The 23,184-nt window shown below is 43.4% G+C and overlaps 1 protein-coding gene across 1 annotated transcript; it reads left to right on the plus strand.

The window, feature by feature from the left end:
* Nucleotides 1-1,030: 1,030 nt before the first annotated feature.
* LOC126285095 (shematrin-like protein 1) lies at nucleotides 1,031-22,813 on the plus strand. The gene is made up of 3 exons (XM_049984420.1): nucleotides 1,031-1,087; nucleotides 21,622-21,751; nucleotides 22,653-22,813. Exons 1-3 carry the CDS (start codon nucleotides 1,031-1,033, stop codon nucleotides 22,811-22,813), a joined length of 348 nt encoding a protein of 115 aa, XP_049840377.1.
* Nucleotides 22,814-23,184: the final 371 nt, after the last annotated feature.

The following is a 23,184-nucleotide window of genomic DNA, read 5'->3' on the forward strand; positions in this document are numbered from 1 at the left end:
TTAAATTTCGGTTACACGATAAACCCATCAAATCTAAAGGTTATGAATTCAAATAAATATCTACGAATTACATTGACGAACGATTTAAACTGAAAAGAATTGCGTAGAAAATGTCGTGGAGAATGCAAACTAAAGGCTGTCTTTCATTGTCAGAACATTTAGAAAATGACACAGGTCTACTAGAGAGACTGTCTACACTGTACTTGTCCGTCCTCCTTTTGAGTACCAGATAGTATTAACTGAGTACATCGAGATAGTTCAAAGAAAACTATGGCGTTTTGTATTATAGAGAAATAGATAATACAGGATTTGGGATGGACACTATAAAAGCAAGGGAGTTTTTCGTTGCGGCGAAATCTTCTCACGAAATTTCTATCACAAACTTTCTCCTCCGTATGGGAAAATATATTGTTGACGCCGACTTACATAGGGAGAAACGATGAACAAGGGAAATCATAGCTCGCACTAAAAGATATAGATATTCGTTTCCCCCGCACGCTGTTCGAGATTACAATAATAGAGAATTATTGTGGAGGTTGCAGAGTATCCCTGTAGATGTTGATGTAGATGTTTCGGTGGGTGACTACTTAATGCATCATCATGCCTCGTATTGGCAGTCTCCGTTAAAGTCGAGTACTGCGTGGACTATTTGACCGGTGTCCCGACGTATGGGACACTCAGTCTCTTAGGGCATACTTGCTTTCGGATGCGCCACAACTTCTATGGTGCACGCGACTCAGGGAAAAATGAAATGGCTGGCCACAGTACTGTGTGTAACTCACCAAGTCTATGTCGCCGCTGTCCGAAGAAGACACCGTTCCACACAAGCATATCTGCTCACCACGCCTCACAGGGCACGGAGAATAGCATGGGTCCTCGAACAGTGACTGACTGATGAGTAACGCCTTTAGTTGGTAAACGATAATGAAACGGTACGACTGCTTCAAAAACCTCATGTGGAGACGCGATCCCCCTGACGAAAGTGCACATATCTGGTAAGTTCTCCTATGGGGCAGCGTACGTGGCAGACATGATAAGAGTGCCATCGTCTCTCAACGAGAAGTTGCTCGCCCACAACGCTCTGAAGGTGATCTGTACCTCCAGCAAGACACTATCTTATATCTGTCTGAAAATGATTTGAGGAACCGTTCATGGACATGGGAGTGATTGTGTGCCCTCCTCTATCTCCCTATGTCTGTTGAACGGACGCAGGACGCATCGAGTCAGGTGTGCCTGCCTTGAAGTAATTACGGTGAGCTGTGTGCAGCACTGAAGTGATCACGGATGAGAACCGCTCCCCAATGCAACGCGCCACAGCCGGAGTCAGTGCGACAGATAGTGCCACACTCCTACACTCCACTACGTAGGTTATTCTCATTCAGCCGATCGAGGCTGATAACGTCGAGTCGTTCACAGTTTTGTACTGAAATGCTATTTTTCGCTACTAGGTGAGAACAAACACATATCGCAGATTACTAAGATAATATCATACGAAGCCTCTTCGCAAATACGTGATTGGGTTTATTAGTACACTCGTGCTCATAAATTAAGAATAATTGCAGAATGTGGTGTCACACAAGGTGGCACTACACAAAACTGGCGCTAATAGCACAGGCACAGATCTGTAAGTCCACGGTATTGGTGATAAGTTGAGAAAACCATCGCGAAACACATATCCTACAAAAAGTCACTGTTTCCTGCGCATGTACCCCGATATCAGTACAGGATATGATCACCATGCATACGTACACAGGCCGCACAACGGGTTGGCGTACTCTGGATCAGGTGGCCGAGCAGCTACTGGAGTATAGCCTCCCATTCTTGTACCAGTGCCTGTCGGAGCTCCTGAAGTGTCGTAGAAGTTTGAAGACGTGCAGCGATACGTCGACCGAGAGCACCAGAGACGTGCTCGATGGAATTTAGGTCTGGAGAACAGGCAGGCCACTCCATTCGCCTGATATCTTCCGTTTCAGGGTACTCCTCCACGATGGCACCTCGGTAGGGCCTTGCCTTATCATCCATCAGGAGGATGGTGGGACCCACTGCACCCCTGAAAAGGCGGACATACTGGTGCAAAATGACGTCCCGATGCGCCTGACCTGTTACAGTTCCTTTATCAAACACATGCAGGAGTGTACGTGCACCAGTCACAATCCCACCCCATGCGATCTCCATATTGGTCCCTTTCGATGACATTAAGGGGTTGGTATCTGGTTCCTGGACAGATAAAAATCCGGTGGGAGTCACTATTCATACTATACCTGGACTCGTCCGTTAACATAACCTGGAACCGCTGTTCTAATGACCATCATACTGTTTTCTTGACACCAGGATTTACGGGCTCTACGGGGTCAGTGGAATGCGCCTTGCAAGTCTCTGGTCGAATAAACTATGTCTGGTTAGTCGTTTGTAGACTGTGTGTCTGGAGACAACTGTCCCAATGGCTGCGGTAAGGAACCGAGCAAGGCTACCTGCAGTACTCCGTGGCAGTCTGCGGGCAGTGATGGTTCGATATCGGTCTTCTTGTGGTGTTGTACACTGTGGACGTCCCGTACTGTAGCGCCTGGACACGTTTTCTGTCTGCTGGAATCGTTGCCACAATCTTGAGATCACACTTTATGGCACACCGGGTGCACGTGTTACGACCTGTTGTGTTTGACCAGCCTCCAGTCGTCCTAGTATTCTACCCCTCATAACGTCATCAGTATGTGTTATTTGAGGCATTTTCAACACACAGTCACCATTGGCACGTCTGAAAACGTCTGCACACTTACTCGCTGCACCGTACTCTGACATGCACCAACACACCTCTGCGTATGTGGACTGGTGCCAGCGCTACCGTGCGACGATCGCAGGTCAGATGCACTGCATGGTCATACCCCGAAGTGATTTAAACCCACAAACCGCCCACCACGTATCAGCATTATCCTTAATTTATGAGCATGAGTGTTCTTAACTGATCCAATCCAGTACGTTAAACTGGACAGCGAATGTTCCACATAACGAAAGGAACATCACGTGTGCAACAAGGAAGCGTGAAGCAGATCTAATATTTTCAGTATACGTCAGCGACTTACCAAACAAGAAAACGTGGATAACTGAACAACTACATTTTTATTAATTAAATAAAATGTTCTTTTCGTTCTCTGTACTAACTTGATACCAGCTCCATTGATATTACTGATGTTCCCCTGTGCAAAGAACTGCCTATTTCACTGAATCTGTTTCAATGTACTCTTTGCTACTCCAAATACAGTAACCAACTGGCGCCTTACTGCATTTTAAGTAAAGTTAGCTGTTCTCTTGTTTCTTTAGAACTCATTTGAAAGCCAATAGAACTTCTTTACCGCATTTCCCATGTCCATCTAATCGATAACAACGTAAAACACGAACTGCTTTTCCGATACTGCCTTACCTTACACTTCCCACATAAGCAACGGAAATATGAAGTCACATTCACATAGTCAAGCTAGGCATACAAAACATAAGTCAAAACCTTAGTTATAAAATGAGGCGACTGCTGTCTGAAAAGCACACAGTGTACGAGTTTGAGGTAGAATTCATCGAGTAATCACGATTAATAACATGAATTTGACTAGACACTTATATAGTAAAATGATACAAACCCAACTGTAAGCGTATTTCCGTAGTGCAACACACGAACTTATTTGTTAGTGATAAAGTGGTCAATATATTCACAGTTTATCATTTTTGTATTATAAAAAATGTTCAAATGTGTGTGAAATCTTACGGGACTTAACTAATAAGATCATCAGTCCCTAAGCTTACACACTACTTAAACTAAATTATCCTAAGGACAAACACACACACCCATGCCTGAGGGAGGACTCGAACCACGCCGGGACCAGCCGCACAGTCCATGACTGCAGCGCCTAAGACCGCCCGGCTAATCCCGCGCGGCTTTTGTATTATATTTCTGTATTCAACTGATTTCTTTAAAATGTTTCAGTTCACTAACTTAAACTGTCAGTTCGAGGATTACAATGCACATTTTCTAGTAAGTGAGCTTTATTATTCATTTATCGTCTGCAACCAAAGATGAACTCTTGACATTCTTATGGCAGTAGACACTCTTGTGTCGCTGGGTGTTTTATGATGTATCACAGGATCTGTTGTCGTTGAACTGAGATGGCTGAGGAAATGGCTACGTCTGTAGTTCAAATTTAATGACGTTTAGCTGAAAAATTACATCATTCTAAACTCAACTCCAGACAAAAGTTTTACATCCTTGAAATACCTTGAATAATTCAAGGAAAACTTCAGGAGTGGTTTACAAGGGATATCTTGGTCAAAACACGAAAGTAATTTGCTAACAATAAGCACCTGCTGCACCGACAAATTTGGAGAGCCAAAACGCACATTTATTGAAAATTACACTTTCCACAAATCTAACGTGTACTAAGCCGTCTGTATAATATTTAATTTGTCCCATCGTAAAACAGTCCATGCATCTCTCACAGTTGATACATTCGTCTTCCTCTATAATGACACATTCTTGGCTCTTCTTGCCGTTCTTTGTTCTTCAGCAGTGGTCATATTGAACAAATTGTGCAACTGGCGGCTTATAATAAAATCATAATATGCCTTTGCTACTTGTTTGACCTATTCTGCCCACGTCCTCTTCCTAATACGTTACATACGAAAACACACACACACACACACACACACACACACGCACACACACACACACACACACACACACACATATATATATATATATATATATATATATATATATATATATATATATATATATATATATATATATATATATATATATATGCCTTCCTTGCAGTCACCTGGTGGCCAAAATTGAACTACCTGCATCGAAACTTCAACCTGTCATACTGTTCCTTGTAATAGAATCTCCTAACGTCACCCAATAAGATTTTACAGCGTCTTTCTTCAGATGTACCGGAAAACAAAGACTGCTTGTGTATTGACATCGACCATATTTGTTCCATAACTCTCTTTCACAGACATACGCCTGTATGTCAAGTTTTGTCAAATGGCTCTGAGCACTATGCGACTTAACTTCTCAGGTCATCAGTCGCCTAGAACTTAGAACTAATTAAACCTAACTAACCTAAGGACATCACACACATCCATGTCCGAGGCAGGATTCGAGCCTTCGACCGCAGCGGTCGCTCGGCTCCAGAATATAGCGCCTAGAACCGCACGGCCACTCCGGGCGGCAAAGGTTTGTTAACTGTGCAGGTGAGAAGACCATATCCAGCAGGCTATCACACACAACACATGATTGTTGCGTTACAGTTATAGGTACCGGTAACAGATGTCCAGATGTTCCGTCTCGAAGAGACCAAGACTACTGCCTCCTCCTATTACAGACAGGTACAAGATCACTATTCCGGTGTTGACCTTCCCCGGAAGGTGGTTCTCACAACTTGCACGGTACAGTAGAAATGAAAAGAGAGATAGTGTTATTTTATTGGCAAAAAAAGGAAAAGTTGCAGTCACCGCATTTACTCCTATGTTCCACAGTGGCAAGTAGCAAATGTCTAGTGCTCTACCAAGGCTGTCCTCATTTCAAACAAGTGGTGTCAGTCAGTCATTATGTGCTAACCAACAGAATACCATTGGACGGATGGGATGGAAAAAGACACCGTTGATATGGGATGCTGTGCTGTAATAAGCAGCACAGTTGGTTACGTGATCAGTCTTCGCAGTTTTATCAGTATTTCCGTAATTCCAGTAACAGCCAATGCCACGCAGAATGCTTCCCCATTGCTGGATCATCATCGCTAAATCACCTCTCCATTACTTTGCGAGCACTATATACTCGACTGCAAATGTAGATAGATGAGTGTACAGTAAGTCCATTTGGTCACATACACCAAAGTATACCAGACAGCGGCCTATAGCGATGTAGTTAGGTTATCTATATATTTTAGCACATCGAGCGTAGGGTGGAATTTACGATTACGACTGGCCACCTTTCCCTATGTGGATGGGAGTCACAGAGTATTCTCGCATTCATAGAACAAAGACGGAGATCTAAAGATCTCACAGCATTGCCTTTGACCAAACCTCCCTGCAACACTACCGCCGATTTAATTTGCAACTGATCAGAAGTAGGAGGGTACTACACCGCCCACAATCCACATTTCATGAAAGAGCAGAGCGAGATGAGTCCATAGATGCTGTTCAGCGCAGACTTCTGCAATAATTTTACTCATGGCTTACATCCAACAGCTCAAGATCTCTGCAGATGCGTGTATGACGAGAAGGTTTGCGCCCCTTATAGATGTATAAAAATATGAGAGTTTTGAAGCGATATTTATTTATTTTTTATTTTACTTTGTCTAGTTCCGTAGGACCAAATCAAGGAGCAATTCTCCAACGTCATGGAACGTGTCAGTATATGAAATTATAAGGTCTGCGTCTACATCCATACTCCGCAAGCCACCTGACGGTGTGTGTTTCTGCATTTCCTGAGCCTGTAGCTTTCTTTACCAATCGCCCAACTGCACTGCTATAAACTGCAGCATTGCCATACAATGCACATAAACGCCTATGGATATTCACCACGGTTTCTATTTCCGCACACAAGAATTCAATAACAGCACTCTGCTTGCAACGTGAGTCGTATGTAGACACCATTTTGATGCTGTACTACGGCACTGCCATCTGCCAGAACGGTTCCAAAGTTCATCGGTGCACAGAACTAACATCAGATGTGAAGCACTAGTAAGGACGTTTGACAATGTATATTAATGGCTTTTAAAAAAAAATTTGAGCATTACTTATTGAACGACCGTTGTATATATTGAGTGACCACATTAACGAACAGAGGTCGACAAGAGGTTAGCGAACTTACACTACTTATTGCCCGAGCTGCCAATTTCTGAGCCAAAAATATTCTTTGAGAATGGGAAGAATTGCCCCAAAATATAATACCATACGTCATAAGCGAACTAAAATAAGCAAGGTAGACTACTTTCCGTGCAGAATTATCATTTACTTCAGATACCGCTCGAATAGTACAAATGACAGCAATAAGCCTATGAACAAAGGCCTGAATGTGAGCTTTCCACGACAGTTTACTGAACATCTAGAAATTTCAACTGTTCAGCGTCACAAATCATATGCCCATACTGTGAAATAAAAACGTCGGAATTTGTTGAATTGTGTGCTGGAAACTGTAAAAACTGAGTCTTACTGCGATATAGCGCTAGTTTATTTTCTAAAAGCCATGAACTTTTGCCATGAACTCCACTATTTGAAACAATGTTGCACACAACATCCTTTATTACCAAGCTAGGGTCATCATCAAACATAAATATTTTAGAATCACCTGTAATACTAGACGGCATATCATTTATAAAAATAAGGAACAGGAGTGGCACCAGCACTCATCCCTAGGGCAACCCCCATTTGACTGTGCCCCACATCATAGCCATTCTCAACCCTGTGAATAATGACCTGTTACTGTCTGGTGTTAAAGTCAGGGGTGAACCAATTGTGAGTTACTCCCCGTATTCCATAATGGTCCAACTTCAGGAGCAGTATTTGGTGATCAACACAACCAAACGCCTTAGTTAAATCAAAAAAATATGCCTAGCTTTCGAAACCTTTTGTTTAAGCCATCCAATACCTCACAGAGAAGAGAGAACATAGTGTTTTCAGTTGTTAAACCACTTCTAAAACTGAACTGTGCATTTGATAGCGAATCATGTGTAATAAAATGATAAATTATCCTTAGGGAAACAGCCTTTTCAATAACTTCAGAAAACACTTATTTCACAGAAATAGGTCTAAAATTGTCTGAATTATCCCTTTCTCCCTTTTTATAAAGCTACTGAGCACTTTAATCGTTCGGAAAACCGATCATTCTTAAAGGAAAAAATACAAGTATGGCCAAGCATAAGGCTAACATGTGCGGCACAGTACTTCAGTGTTCTGCTACGAACTCCATCATATCCATGAAAGTCCCAAACCTTCAGTGATTTAATTACTAAGTCAATCTCCTTTTTGACAAACTGCTTATTTGCTTCTGTCTCGGGTTCTTCGGCCGACGTTCGTGTGATGATTTTGCTGACGTTTCGCCAGCACGAGTGGCTGGCATTGTCAAAGCTTCACCCTCCATTGCCGGAGGTGAACTGGAGCCGGGCTCGCGGCCGCAGACTATATGTACCTTGCGCGCCAACGTCCGAGGGCTTCTCCGCGGTCATTTCCGCGGTCATTTCCGGTGCGTTTCTCCTCTTGCTACCTGCTACGGTCGTTCTCTGCAGTACGGGAAGCCAGGAGCCGTTTACCTTAAGGCTTTCTTCTTTCTTGTTGAAGCTGTTCCCGTGTTTGTGTATTTCTACAGCTTCTCTGTACAAGCGGGTGTGATAGTGCTTCTCTACAGCCAGAACTTCCGTGTCGGTGAATTTTATTACATGTACCTGGTCGGAAGGAGAAACGCACCGGAAATGACCGCGGAAATGACCGCGGAGAAGCCCTCGGACGTTGGCGCGCAAGGTACATATAGTCTGCGGCCGCGAGCCCGGCTCCAGTTCACCTCCGGCAATGGAGGGTGAAGCTTTGACAATGCCAGCCACTCGTGCTGGCGAAACGTCAGCAAAATCATCACACGAACGTCGGCCGAAGAACCCGAGACAGAAGCAAATAAGCAGTTTGTCAACAAGTGGCCACGAAAGTCTTAACAATTTTTGTAATCTCCTTTTTGTCAGTATAACAGAGGTGTATATCAGACATCAATCTCGGAAAGGCATTTCCCAAGAGAGTTATATGATTCTCTGTAGAAACTAAGTTTTATTTAATTTGCCAGCAATGCTGAGAAACTGATTGTTAAATACTGTACATATATCTGACTTATCAGTAACAGAAATAATTTTACTTCGAACTGATGTTATATCGTCAACCTCGTGCTGATGACCAGACACTTCCTTCACAACTGACTGTATGGTTTTAATTTTATCCTGTGAATTAGCTATTCTATTTGCTTACCACATACCCTTTACTTCCTAATAATACTCTTTGTAATGGGCTACTGTAGCTCGATTGTGACTAAAATTTTGACGTAACTCCCACTTTGTGCTATGTGATATCCTTATCCCACTTGTCAGGCACCCAGGCTGCCTTTTACTGCTAGTATCCTGTTTAGAACGTTCTGATGGAAAGCAGATTTCAAAGAGCATGAGAATTGTGTTCAGGAAAGCATTATGTTTGACATCTATGTTATCGGCACTATAAAGAACTGCCACACTTATTCCTTAACGAGGTTTAAACGACTCTGTATTGACGTTGGATTAGCTTTTCCACACACTTTGTAATTCTATACAACATTTGTTTGAGTACAAAAACCGTTTAATGTTAAAATCTGTGCATCATGGTCTGAAAGGCTATTCGCTCTTTTACTAACAAAATGCCCATCAAGTAATGAAGAATGATTAAAAATATTGTCTACCTCTGTGCTACTGTTCCCCTGCCTGCACCCTGGTTGGAAAAAAAACAGATGGTTGAGAAGAAAAGTATGATTTATGCATGATGGAACTCCAGATGAGTGGAGTTTGAAACATTTTACGTAAATCAACTGTACTATCAGTTCTAGAGTATTATTATAGTGTCTGAAGTCAGTACCAAGAAGGTACTGGTAAGAAAGAAACGATCTTAGTACATAAACACAAGCACTCCTAAGGCTAAACGGTTCTGCACTTAAAAACACTATAATGTTAAAGCCATATGGTTTCCGAAGCATTAGTCGTGCGGAATGAAACACTGTTAATATTATAATGCAGGACATATATGTCCAAGAAGACAACCGGCTTCGAAAACTTTGCTGTCATCTTCAGGTCTAGGATCTTTTTGTTGAATAACATGATCATTTAACGCTGAATCTCCTGCACAAGATGTCAAGTGAATAAAAATCGCACATTACGAAGGCTTTTCATTGCTAATGCCCTGAGTTTTATTCTCTTGACATCTTGTGCGTAGGGGTCGGCGTAAAATGAACATATTTTACAACAAATACATTTTAAGACCTGAAGGAGACAGCAAGGTCTGTTGATACCGGTTATCTTAAATAAAGAAATATTTAATGTGATCTTGGCTGTTGAATTTTTTTTTTCTATTAAAACAGATCGCCCTAATTAGTATCGGTTTTGACAGATGCGGCCATGCCTCACTAGGATATAGAGCGATGTAAAACGACACAAATGTTTTCGTTAGTTCATACATTGGGTTACCATCCACGCCCTGCTGCATGAAAATGCACAAGAAGAAACAATGACTTATTACTAGGGAGTAAACACCACTGGCCAAAGAAGATGAAAAAGTCTTATCGCTGTATACAGTAGCATCATGACGGCCCTCGTAGCCTTCCTCTTGCACACAAAAGTCTTGGTCTGATGTTAAGCAATTTTGCTCTTGTGTAGGATCATATATCAATTTCGTCTCCACACCATGATGGTTCAAATGGCTCTGAGCACTATGGGACTTAACTGCTGAGGTCATCAGTCCCCTAGAACTTAGAACTACTTAAACCTAACTAACCTAAGGACATCACACACATCCATGCCCGTGGCAGGATTCGAACCTGCAACCGTAGCGGTCGCGCGGTTCCAGACTGAAGCGCCTAGAACCGCTCGGCCACTCCGGCCGGCTCCACACCATGAGTCTAAGTACATTCTTCTCGCACTTTTAAGGCAGATTCTGTCGGAAGTTCCATGTGGCTTTTCGTGGATGATGCTGTAGTATACAGAGAAGTTACAGCATTACAAAATTGTAGCGAATTGCAGGAAGATATGCAGCGGATAGGCACTTGGTGCAGGGAGTGGCAACTGACCCTTAACGTAGACAAATGCAAGGTATTGCGAATACATAGAAAGAAGGATCCTTTATTGAATTATTATATGATAGCAGAACAAACATTGGTAGCAGTTACTTCTGGAAAATATTTGGGAGTATGCGTACGGAACGATTTGAAGTAGAATGATCATATTAATTGTTGGTAAGGCGGGTTCCAGGTTGAGATTCATTGGGAGAGTCCTTAGAAAATGTAGTCCCTCAACAATGGAGATGGGTTACAAAACACTCGTTCGACCTATAATTGAGTATTGCTCATAAGTGTGGGATACGTACCGGGTCGGGTTGACAGAGAAGATAGAGAAGCTCCAAAACAAGAGCGGTGCGTTTCGTGACAGGATTATTTGGTAAGCTTGATAGCGTTACGGAGATGTTTAGCAAACTCAAGGGGCAGCCTCTGCAAGAGAGGCGCTTTGCATCGCGGTGTAGCTTGCTGTTCAGGTTTCGAGGGGGTGCGTTTCTGGATGAGGTATAGAATATATTGCTTTCCCCTATTCACACATCCCGAGAAGATCACGAATGTAAAATTAGATATGTTCGGGCGCGCACGGAGGCTTTTCGGCAGTCGTTCTTCCTGCGAACCATACGCGACTGGAACAGGAAAGGGAGGTAATGACAGTGTCACGTAAAGTGCACTCTGCGACACACCGTTGGTGGCTTGCGAAGTATAAATGTAGATGTAGATGTAGATATACACTCCTGGAAATTGAAATAAGAACACTGTGAATTCATTGTCCAGGAAGGGGAAACTTTATTGACACATTCCTGGGGTCAGATACATCACATGATCACACTGACAGAACCACAGGCACATAGACACAGGCAACAGAGCATGCACAATGTCGGCACTAGTACAGTGTATATCCACCTGTCGCAGCAATGCAGGCTGCTATTCTCCCATGGAGACGATCGTAGAGATGCTGGATGTAGTCCTGTGGAACGGCTTGCCATGCCATTTCCACCTGGCGCCTCAGTTGGACCAGCATTCGTGCTGGACGTGCAGACCGCGTGAGACGTCACTTCATCCAGTCCCAAACATGCTCAATGGGGGACAGATCCGGAGATCTTGCTGGCCAGGGTAGTTGACTTACACCTTCTAGAGCACGTCAGGTGGCACGGGATACATGCGGACGTGCATTGTCCTGTTGGAACAGAAAGTTCCCTTGCCCGTCTAGGAATGGTAGAACAATGGGTTCGATGACGGTTTGGATGTACCGTGCACTATTCAGTGTCCCCTCGACGATCACCAGAGGTGTACGGCCAGTGTAGGAGATCGCTCCCCACACCATGATGCCGGGTGTTGGCCCTGTGTGCCTCGGTCGTATGCAGTCCTGATTGTGGCGCTCACCTGCACGGCGCCAAACACGCATACGACCATCATTGGCACCAAGACAGAAGCGACTCTCATCGCTGAAGACGACCCGTCTCCATTCGTCCCTTCATTCACGCCTGTCGCAACACCACTGGAGGCGGGCTGCACGATGTTGGGGCGTGAGCGGAAGACGGCCTAACGGTGTGCGGGACCGTAGCCCAGCTTCATGGAGACGGTTGCTAATGGTCCTCGCCGATACCCCAGGAGCAACAGTGTCCCTAATTTGCTGGGAAGTGGCGGTGCCGTCCCCTACGGTCTTGGCGTGCATCCGTGCGTCGCTGCGGTCAGGTCCCAGGTCGACGGGCACGTGCACCTTCCGCCGACCTCTGGCGACAACATCGATGTACTGTGGAGACCTCACGCCCCACGTGTTGAGCAATTCGGCGGTACGTCCACCTGGCCTCCCGCATGCCCACTATATGCCCTCGCTCAAAGTCCGTCAACTGCACATACGGTTCACGTCCACGCTGTCGCGGCATGCTACCAGTGTTAAAGACTGCGATGGAGCTCCGTATGCCACGGCAAACTGGCTGACACTGACGGCGGCGGTGCACAAATGCTGCGCAGCTAGCGCCATTCGACGGCCAACACCGCGGTTCCTGGTGTGTCCGCTGTGCCGTGCGTGTGATCATTGCTTGTACAGCCCTCTCGCAGTGTCCGGAGCAAGTATGGTGGGTCTGACACACCGATGTCAATGTGTTCTTTTTTCCATTTCCAGGAGTGTATGTGGCATCAGTACACTCTGCTACAGAATACGCTAAGCACTGGCTTAAGTCCGAGTTTTTGATAGAGGGACTTGCACCCCTTGTTGTTTTGCATGACACTATCACAGCACAGGCCTACATTGAAATTTTAAACACCTTCTTGATTCCCACTGTTGAAGAACAATTCGTTGATAGCGATTGCATCATTGAACACGAACGAGCACCAGTTCATAATGCACCGTCTGTGGCGGAGTGGTTACACAATAACAACATCCCTGTAATGGACTGGCCTCCACAGAGTCCTGACCTGAATCCTAATGGCTCTGAATACTATGGGTCTTAATATCTGTGGTCATCAGTCCCCTAGAACTTAGAACTACTTTAACCTAACTAACTTAAGGACATCACACACATCCATGCCCGAGGCAGGATTCGAACCCGCGACCGTAGCGGTCATTCGGTTCCAGACTGAACCGCATGGCCACAACGGCCGGCCCTGAATCCTATAAAACACCTTTGGGATGTTTTGGAAAATCGACATCGTGACAGGCCTCACCGACTGACATCGATACCTCTCCTCAGCGCAGCACTCCGTGAAGAATGGGCTGCCAATCCCCAAGAAACCTTCCAGCACCTGATTGAAAATACGCCTGAGAGAGTGATTGCTGTCCGGATACTTTTGATCACATAGTGTATAACTCAGTGCCTAGTACGCTATCACCAGGTACATGAAGCTTCTGCAAAATCTCAGACAACCCATATTTTCCTTTTACTGCGCTGATTTGCTTTTGCTTTTGAAACCGCCAACTGTGCAGCTGCCATACACAACAATCGTGTTCAATTTCATTGTTTCTCATAGTGATGATTTTGCTATGTTAGCGTTCGCCCTGATGACGTGTGTCACCAAATAAACATAGGTGTATTAGTTTTGTGTATACCTGTAACGTGTATACATATATTGTATGTTTTTTGATGCCTTTACGCTCATTGTATTTTCAACTATTTTATTCAAAAGCTGAAATAGTAATAGCAGTTGGTGCCATCTTTCAACCTGAGGTAGTGTTATCATTCAGGATCTGCTATATATGATGGCTCACCATAACTACTTTGACATGTACTACACATTTTTATAATTTGTAGGTGACGTAAAATGGTCGCTTGACCGAACTGCCGATAGGTAAATTCGCATTAGAGCAGCTTTCCGAGGTAATGGGATGCTCTTCGTTATACACTGAAGCGCCAAAGGAACTGGTATTGTCATGCGTATTCATATAGTGAGATGTGTAAACAGGCAGAATACTGGACTGCGGTCGGCAACGCTTATATAAGACGACAAGTGTCTGGCGCGGTTGTTAGATCTGTTACTACTGCTACAATAGCAGGTTATCAAGATTTAAGTGAGTTTTAACGTGGTGTTATAGTCGGTGCACGAGCTATGGGACACAGCATCTCCGAGGTAGCGATGAAGTGGGGACTTTCCCGTACGACCATTTTTTTTAACGTATGTGTGTGAATTCCTAAGGGACCAAACTGCTGAGGTCAACGGTCCCTAGACGCACACACTACTTCAACTAATTTAAACATGCTAACAAACACACACATGCCCGAGGGAGGACTAGAGCCTCCGACGGGCGGAACCGCGCGAACCGTGGGAAGGCGCCTTAGAGCGCGCGGCTACCCCGCGCTGCTATTCTGAAATTATTATGTAAGTATTACAGTACACTGATTTGCACATATTGGAGTAAAAATATGAGGTACAAGATGACTGTCAAAGATAGGTTTAATTTATCAAATATAAATATCGCAGTACTTCTATCGTTAAGCAAGATCTGGTATTCGTTTTAATGTATAGTTGTACGCACGAAGAGAAAGTAGCGAAGAAATGCGGTTGCCAGTGTGTAATAAGGACGCCTCGTGGTGCGCGAAAACAGTTCGTGCTAATGACAGGCCTGCATATAATTTAATACTGTCAGGAAGACAGTGGGGAGGCAAGGTTGTTAGTGAGGAGTAGAGGCTACAGGTCGCTTACAACAGCATTTAGTAAACTCTGTCATCGTAAACAATACAGTGTTGAAGGCAAACAAAAGAATAATTTCTAAGAGAAGGAATGCATAGTTCTCCACGCTAGCGTACACTGTTAACTCCATTCACGTACTGGGACCATAGAACTCAGCAGTTTGGTCCCTTACGAATTCACACGCACACATTCAGGTACTACATAATTTATTTACGTATTTGCGGTGTTTAGCTGTTCGTTTCCCAACATAACTACATTACATGTGTTTCATCTTCCTTCATTGTCTGCATCCACAGCTACTGAAAAGTTAGTGGCTTCGAACACCGGTGTGGCCATGAAAAACAGATATTTCTTTATGAGTTGCCACTTGATGTGATGGAGTCATATGCATAACCTAGTAAGAAGTGAAAGTGAATTTGCCGTGACAGTATGTCATCCGCGTTTTAGTACCAGAGAAAATTAATACACTCCTGGAAATGGAAAAAAGAACACATTGACACCGGTGTGTCAGACCCACCATACTTGCTCCGGACACTGCGAGAGGGCTGTACAAGCAATGATCACACGCACGGCACAGCGGACACACCAGGAACCGCGGTGTTGGCCGTCGAATGGCGCTAGCTGCGCAGCATTTGTGCACCGCCGCCGTCAGTGTCAGCCAGTTTGCCGTGGTATACGGAGCTCCATCGCAGTCTTTAACACTGGTAGCATGCCGCGACAGCGTGCACGAGAACCGTATGTGCAGTTGACGGACTTTGAGCGAGGGCATATAGTGGGCATGCGGGAGGCCGGGTGGACGTACCGCCGAATTGCTCAACACGTGGGGCGTGAGGTCTCCACAGTACATCGATGTTGTCGCCAGTGGTCGGCGGAAGGTGCACGTGCCAGTCGACCTGGGACCGGACCGCAGCGACGGACGGATGCACGCCAAGACCGTAGGATCCTACGCAGTGCCGTAGGGGATGGCACCGCCACTTCCCAGCAAATTAGGGACACTGTTGCTCCTGGGGTATCGGCGAGGACCATTCGCAACCGTCTCCATGAAACTGGGCTACGGTCCCGCACACCGTTAGGCCGTCTTCCGCTCACGCCCCAACATCGTGCAGCCCGCCTCCAGTGGTGTCGCGACAGGGGTGAATGGAGGGACGAATGGAGACGTGTCGTCTTCAACGATGAGAGTCGCTTCTGCCTTGGTGCCAATGATGGTCGTATGCGTGTTTGGCGCCGTGCAGGTGAGCGCCACAATCAGGACTGCATACGACCGAGGCACACAGGGCCAACACCCGGCATCATGGTGTGGGGAGCGATCTCCTACACTGGCCGTACACCTCTGGTGATCGTCGAGGAGACACTGAATAGTGCACGGTACATCCAAACCGTCATCGAACCCATCGTTCTACCATTCCTAGACCGGCAAGGGAACTTGCTGTTCCAACAGGACAATGCACGTCCGCATGTATCCCGTGCCACCCAACGTGCTCTAGAAGGTGTAAGTCAACTACCCTGGCCAGCAAGATCTCCGGATCTGTCCCCCATTGAGCATGTTTGGGACTGGATGAAGCGTCGTCTCACGCGGTCTGCACGTCCAGCACGAACGCTGGTCCAACTGAGGCGCCAGGTGGAAATGGCATGGCAAGCCGTTCCACAGGACTACATCCAGCATCTCTACGATCGTCTCCATGGGAGAATAGCAGCCTGCATTGCTGCGAAAGGTGGATATACACTGTACTAGTGCCGACATTGTGCATGCTCTGTTGCCTGTGTCTATGTGCCTGTGGTTCTGTCAGTGTGATCATGTGATGTATCTGACCCCAGGAATGTGTCAATAATGTTTCCCCTTCCTGGGACAATGAATTCACGGTGTTCTTATTTCAATTTCCAGGAGTGTATTACGATCACGTTTTTCCTGACGTATTCTGTAAAGTGTGGCTTCAGACGTCTGTCACAGACTTGGCAGTTGACGATATCACGCTACGCTTTAGAATGACCAGAGGCGTCTAAACAGCTTATTTCATACAATACTACTTAATAATCCTTTATATGACTACAGTTGTAAAATTTTTCTCGCAGTAATTATTCATAACTACTTTCTGTTCTGTAATAAACGTGCATAAATGTCGCTCATTAGCTTTACAAACAGTACAAATATAACAGCGACCTCACTGATATCCTCACTTATGAATCAAAAAGTCCCAAAATAAGTACCAATGGTAGATTACGCTCCTGCAGTAACAATCAGCAAATAAACTCATCAGTCAGTATGGGAGAGTGTTATGTGATGGTGAACACGATTAGCAAAGTACGCTGCAAGGAATGTTGCATAAGATTCCGAATATTCGAAGTACGTAAAGAACATAGGTGAATACAGGAAGTATTAGTGTTATGGAGTTACATCAGCCGAAGAAAACGTTATTTTTAAAGTTTTTCGTAATTAATAAGAACATAGGAAAAGGGGAAGGCTCAACTATAATATTATGTTCAATAAGCATGTGTAAATGATTTTACGTGTGCGCAATATTGCGATATATAAATATACTTGTGTATATTGGAGTACATATATTACATTTTATTTGAATGTTGTGTTCTGTGTTAATGTTGTGGAAGACTTTACGTGTGCTGAATATGGATATACTCTACAATATACACAAATACGCTTATATACCGTAATATTGTGCACAATTAAAGTCTTTAACAGCATTTCAATAGGACACAATATCCAAACAGAACTTTCTTTTTGCTACTAAGCCGCTCAATAATATAATCTTCAACCAAAACAAATACGAAACAACATACATCAACAGGTTTTGTTGCTTGGAATCATTTGTATACGAAAGATAAAGGGAGCGGCCCAGAAAAATTACATATTTATTAATTGTGAAATTTATAATTAGTTTCTTGATTTCAGTTATTTGTGTTTTACTGCAATGCAGTGTAACATACTAATTTCGACCGTTCAGTTAACCACTGTGTAAAAACATCTTCGAACTCGACGTAATAATGTTAATGAATTAATTACATTCTTTTTTTCATATGAAACAAATGATATTTTTTGAAGTTAGTACACCCGTCATCTGTCGTCTTACCCGTGAGACCTCCATATTTGTGTTCTTAGAATAATAGTTAATAATAATCTTATTCTGCACTGAAATTATTTAATATTCATAGAATATCCCCACATGTATCAAAAATTCTCTGTATTAGTATATTATGTGTTTCAGCAATTTAATTTCGCTGGGAAGCGTAAGTTCGGTAAGTAGGTGCCATCCACTTACTACCGTATACATATTTGCATCGTGCCTTATCGAACCTGTAGTGTTAATTGTTTGTTACTTGAAGTCCAATATTTTTAGTTGTGCAATGCGACTTATCTTATCGCATGGTACTACATTTTAGCACGGTCAACAGTCACACAACTTACCATTCTCCTACGTCGGTCCCTGATGTGGTTTCATCACAACAGGAAAAATAATGCTAATACGATCAGAGTCAGCTATAGTGGGTTTATTCAAATCACATCATAATTGAAAGCCAATTAGTGTTATTTACACTACCGCTGCAGCCCTTGTAACACATCCCGATTCCAAACAATACTACCGCAGGTCACACAATAAAAAGAAATTAAAAATGAAAACCTATAGAGATAGAATTTTTTTTTCCTTATAGAGAAAACCATTGTGAACTGGCAACACTTTAGGTCCAATATTAAAGAAGGTAATGTTAATGAAACACTGAAAAATGTACAAAGCAGGAATGGAGAAAGGAGACCACTGAAGCACAATAACAACCTTGTTAGACATAAATAATAGGAATTCGTTTCTTTTTAAATAGGAAGGAAGGCACTAAGTGGTCTACTAGAGCAAAGATGTGACTGAACTAATTTCATCAGACCATAAATAATAGTAATAACTTTGCTTACCTACGATAGAAGTAGATGAATACGAGAATAGAACACTTCTATTAAATTAATAAAGTAGTCACAGAGGTAAACTTGAACTAAACACTGAAAGATATGGAAGACTAGAATTCCATGATACAGGAAAGACTGATGTATTTGGATTTCGGAAAATATGGGCTAAAAGAACGAACTTTGAAGGAAAAGGGGGAATCAAGGATTTATGTGGTTGGTTTCAGAGATCTGCAGTTAATCCTCTCTTTTAAAAATTACAAAAACAGTTGTAGCACGCAAAGAAATGAGTAACAGTGGAATCATGAATAATTATAGCTACAGAAATCAAATACTGCGCTGTAAAGGATTCTATATATGACATTATGAAGGAATGCAGAGTCCTCATATGATGATAAACATCAGATTGTAGTCTAAAAACAAACTGAAACGAAGAGAGAATTATGCAGAATTATTGAAGGTGTTCAACATTCTCAGAAGAAGTAACTAGAAATTTGCTTGCTCATTTGCGTGCGATTTCACGGGTGACGCTTCTATTAATGATTGCTTGATTTCCATTCCACAGTGATATCCACTTTTTCATTCAACAGTTCAGCTTCCTACCACAGTTTCAAGAATATTAACTGATTTATATCACTGCGATTTATATACATGCAATTATTATGCGAAGATGTTTAAAAATTAGCATAAAGACCAAAACTGGCTAAATGTGAGACTGAGTAAAGGATAAAGACAACATTTCTGCTGAGGTAGTCTTTTCAACCAGATTTTCCTGTGTCTAAAAGCAATTTCTATTGATACTGTACTTCGGTAATACATGGAAGAAGGAAAGAAACAGCGATGAATAAATCTTAGTTTGTAAGTGCTTCGTGGGCTGTAATGGAACGTTTTGATAGGTTGTAACAACGTTGTGGCTGAAGATTCGAAACAGAGAACCCAAGCCTGCCAATGGAAATGTTCTTCGACCCTTATCTAGGGGCATTTCATTCCTCCAATACATCTCTCCTACATTTCCAAATTTGCGCGTAGTGTCTCTTAAGTGTGATGAGAGGTGGCCACAGGCGCCTGAGCCGTCACAAATTGTTTTCCTTGCATTTTGTTCCTTCTGCACACAACGCTGTGTCAGTTGCGCGTCCGCCGGTGTGTTCAGTGTTGAAACCCAGAGCCGCTACGAATGCCGACGTCGGCAGCGCTGTTAGTATAAAGCAACCGCCGCCACACACCTCCTCACTGTCAGCCCTCAGCCCTCAGTCGACAAGTACAATGACTCGCGTTCTATCACTGGTGAGTACTACACTTCCACTGTCACTCGTCTCTCTGTTAAGCTAATCGTTGGCGAATTTCGAACTGCGATCAACATTAATATCACAAATTTAGTCCGCCTTGAAGAAAAACACCTTGTTATTCGTTTATTTCTTTATTATCCCAAAATAGTTTCGGTAACAAATATAACCACCATCAGTGATTTTTTTTACCTAAAACATGCACAAAATGGTATGGTTGTAGAAACACAGTAAAACATTATTACATTTTTACAAATCGTCTTTTGAAATATAGTTTTATATATATTTTTTTTCATACTACCTTATATATTGTATGCTACAGCATGTTTTAAGCAATTATTGGCACTGTTTGTGACATATTTTCTGTGCTCTTTTTTCCGTTGCCGCCGTTTTAGTTAGCAAACATCATGTCATCTGCCACCTTGTGAGCGGCTGTTAGGAAACAAATACTCAAAGGTGAACTTTGTATGTCAGCAGTATATACTTGGGGTTGTGGTAGTGTTGTGGAAACCAGTTATTTTGGTGTGTATTTAGCTGTTGCTTAGCTGCTCTTGTACTCACGTTCGTTGGATGGTCTGTGGCTGCTTTTTACACAGTAAAATAGAACTGCACTTTGTTTCCGATCCAGAGTATTACGCCATCTTGCTGTTCGCGTGTGTCGCTGGAGGTGTATCACAGGTGGCGAGAAAGGCTATGAAAGACTGTAGCGCGAATTACTTCTGTTCATTATTTATGTCTTTGTGGGTGACGGGGAAGTGGTTCTTTTGTGTGTGTGTGCTTTCTGTTCTGTTGCGCACATTACAGCCGATTTTGTATTACTTTTAAGGATGGCACCACCATCATCGAAGCAGAAGCGTAATACGTTTACAAGCACAAGATATCTACGAATTTCTCGTTCAAACCATCATAAAATCAACCCTGCTCTCCGAGCCACTATATAATCTTTTCTGACCACAGGTTCTTTGCCTCAAAATATTCAGTTCAGATCCTCTGCAGTCTGCAGAGTTTCGACCCACAGATTTGGAAAGATTTATAGCAACCTTAAATTTAAGTAAATGTTTATGTCACATATTGTCAACGCAGGAAGAATTTAATGCGTGATTAGGCACAGGTTCGAATCCTGCCTCGGGTGTGGATGTGTGTGATGTCCTTAGTTTATTTAGGTTTAAGTAGTTCTAAGTCTAGGGGACTGATGACCTCAGATGTTAATTCCCATAGTGCTTAAAGCCATTTGAACCATTTGAACTTCTCTTGTTCGGCAAGTACCTTCAGGCACGCGATGAAACGAGAAGACTAGTGAAGAGAATGTCTACAGAGTTTGTTCGTATTATTTCAGTCAATCATTTTGTTACACGAAGCCAGAGTGATAAATAAACTGTTGTCTTGTTCGGATTCCAAAAGCAAATGTCGCCTACCGTGACATACACATGGGCGTTGCATAGTGGCATACGTCTTATGATTTACATGTGCGTTACGTTATTGTGTTGCAGGTGTGCCTTCTGGCTGTGGCCTGCCTGGCCCTGCTGTGTGGCTGTGAGGCCTCCTACCCTCTGGCCGTCTCACACGGACACGGGTACTACCCGCACAGCTACAAGTACCCTGGGTACGGGTACCACACTGGTAAGTGACATCATTTCACATACTACTAGGTTAACAGCCATACTAGTAATGTAAGACACAGCTCAGTACCGACGTGTGAGATTAGATAAAACTGTGCAATAGACTCGAACGCCGGACTGTAGCCCGTATCCCTGCCTTCCGTGGCCAGTGTGTCACTAGTCACGTGATCCCATACTGGGACGAGTAGTGTACCTTTAGCACACATTGTACTCGCAATACGGAAAAGTGAAATTTGAATGTCAATGAGATACAAGTTTGGGAGATACAAGTTTGCCGTGGGTTCCCTAAATCACTTACGTCGATTGCTGGGATGTTTACCTTGGGAAAATAAAGCTCAGTGCTTTCCATTCTTGTTCATTCCAAGCAATGTGAACAATCTCTTATGATTCAGTTGTCATACTGGTCATCCCGCCTTTGAACAAGAAGTAGCTCTTTATCTTCTATCTCAATTAGTCGCTGCAACCTATTTTAGGACGTTATTTTTCCTGTATACTCTCACAACACTTTTTTTCTGTTTATGAAATTACAAATCTTATTGCTCAGCTTATCAATATCCATTCTGAATATGTACCTCTATAGAAGTTTGTCTTTCCGTGTCCACATAAGAGATGTGGACCTCTACTGTTTTTCTTTGTGTGTTTGTGTCTGTGTGTGTGCGCGTGCGCGCGTGTCTGTGTGTGTGTCTGTGTGTGTGTGTGTGTGTGTGTGTGTGTGTGTGTGTGTGTGTGTTTGTGTGTGTGTGTATTTGTGTATAGGTGACCTGAAACGATTCGAATGTTGCAGAAGGAAAAGAAGATATCAATGTGTTTCAATCTCATATCTTTTATGCGCACTAATTGATCAGACAGGTAATATCCGTCTAGAGTAGTTTTTAGTTGCTTATTTTTGATGTATGTTGCAGGCTACTCGTCCCATTACGGCTACCCAGGCTGGGGCTACAAGGGGTACCCTGGATGGGGATACCACGGCTATCCTGGATATGGTTACCATGGTTACTATGGCTACGATAAACACTACGGCTACCCTGGATACGGGTACGGCCATGGTCACGGCCACTGGTGAAGAACAGCGAGTGGAACCTCACCCTTCATTACCATGCAACCAATTACTCCTTCTCTCCATAGCCCCACCACGTTCTACTCCTGGTTTCATTATTAAACCTTTTTACCCTAATTTGATTCATCAATCATAAGTTATTCAATAAAACCACATGTCTATAAAAAGTTGTTTTATTTGCATCTCTCTACAACTTGCCTAGTTAAACTTGTCTAAGCACATTGTACGTAGAATACACCAGCCGTTTGTGGCTGGTGACTGATAGTAGCGTTCTAAAGACACATTAATTACTGATTAGCAACGGTGCTTCCCGATGCGGAGCTCCCACGGGCAATTTCAGGTGATATATCAGTGTTTTAACTGGCGGCAAGAGAAGT

This window comes from Schistocerca gregaria, chromosome 8 (genome assembly GCF_023897955.1).
Source record: "Schistocerca gregaria isolate iqSchGreg1 chromosome 8, iqSchGreg1.2, whole genome shotgun sequence".
NCBI classification, from domain to species: domain Eukaryota; kingdom Metazoa; phylum Arthropoda; class Insecta; order Orthoptera; family Acrididae; genus Schistocerca; species Schistocerca gregaria.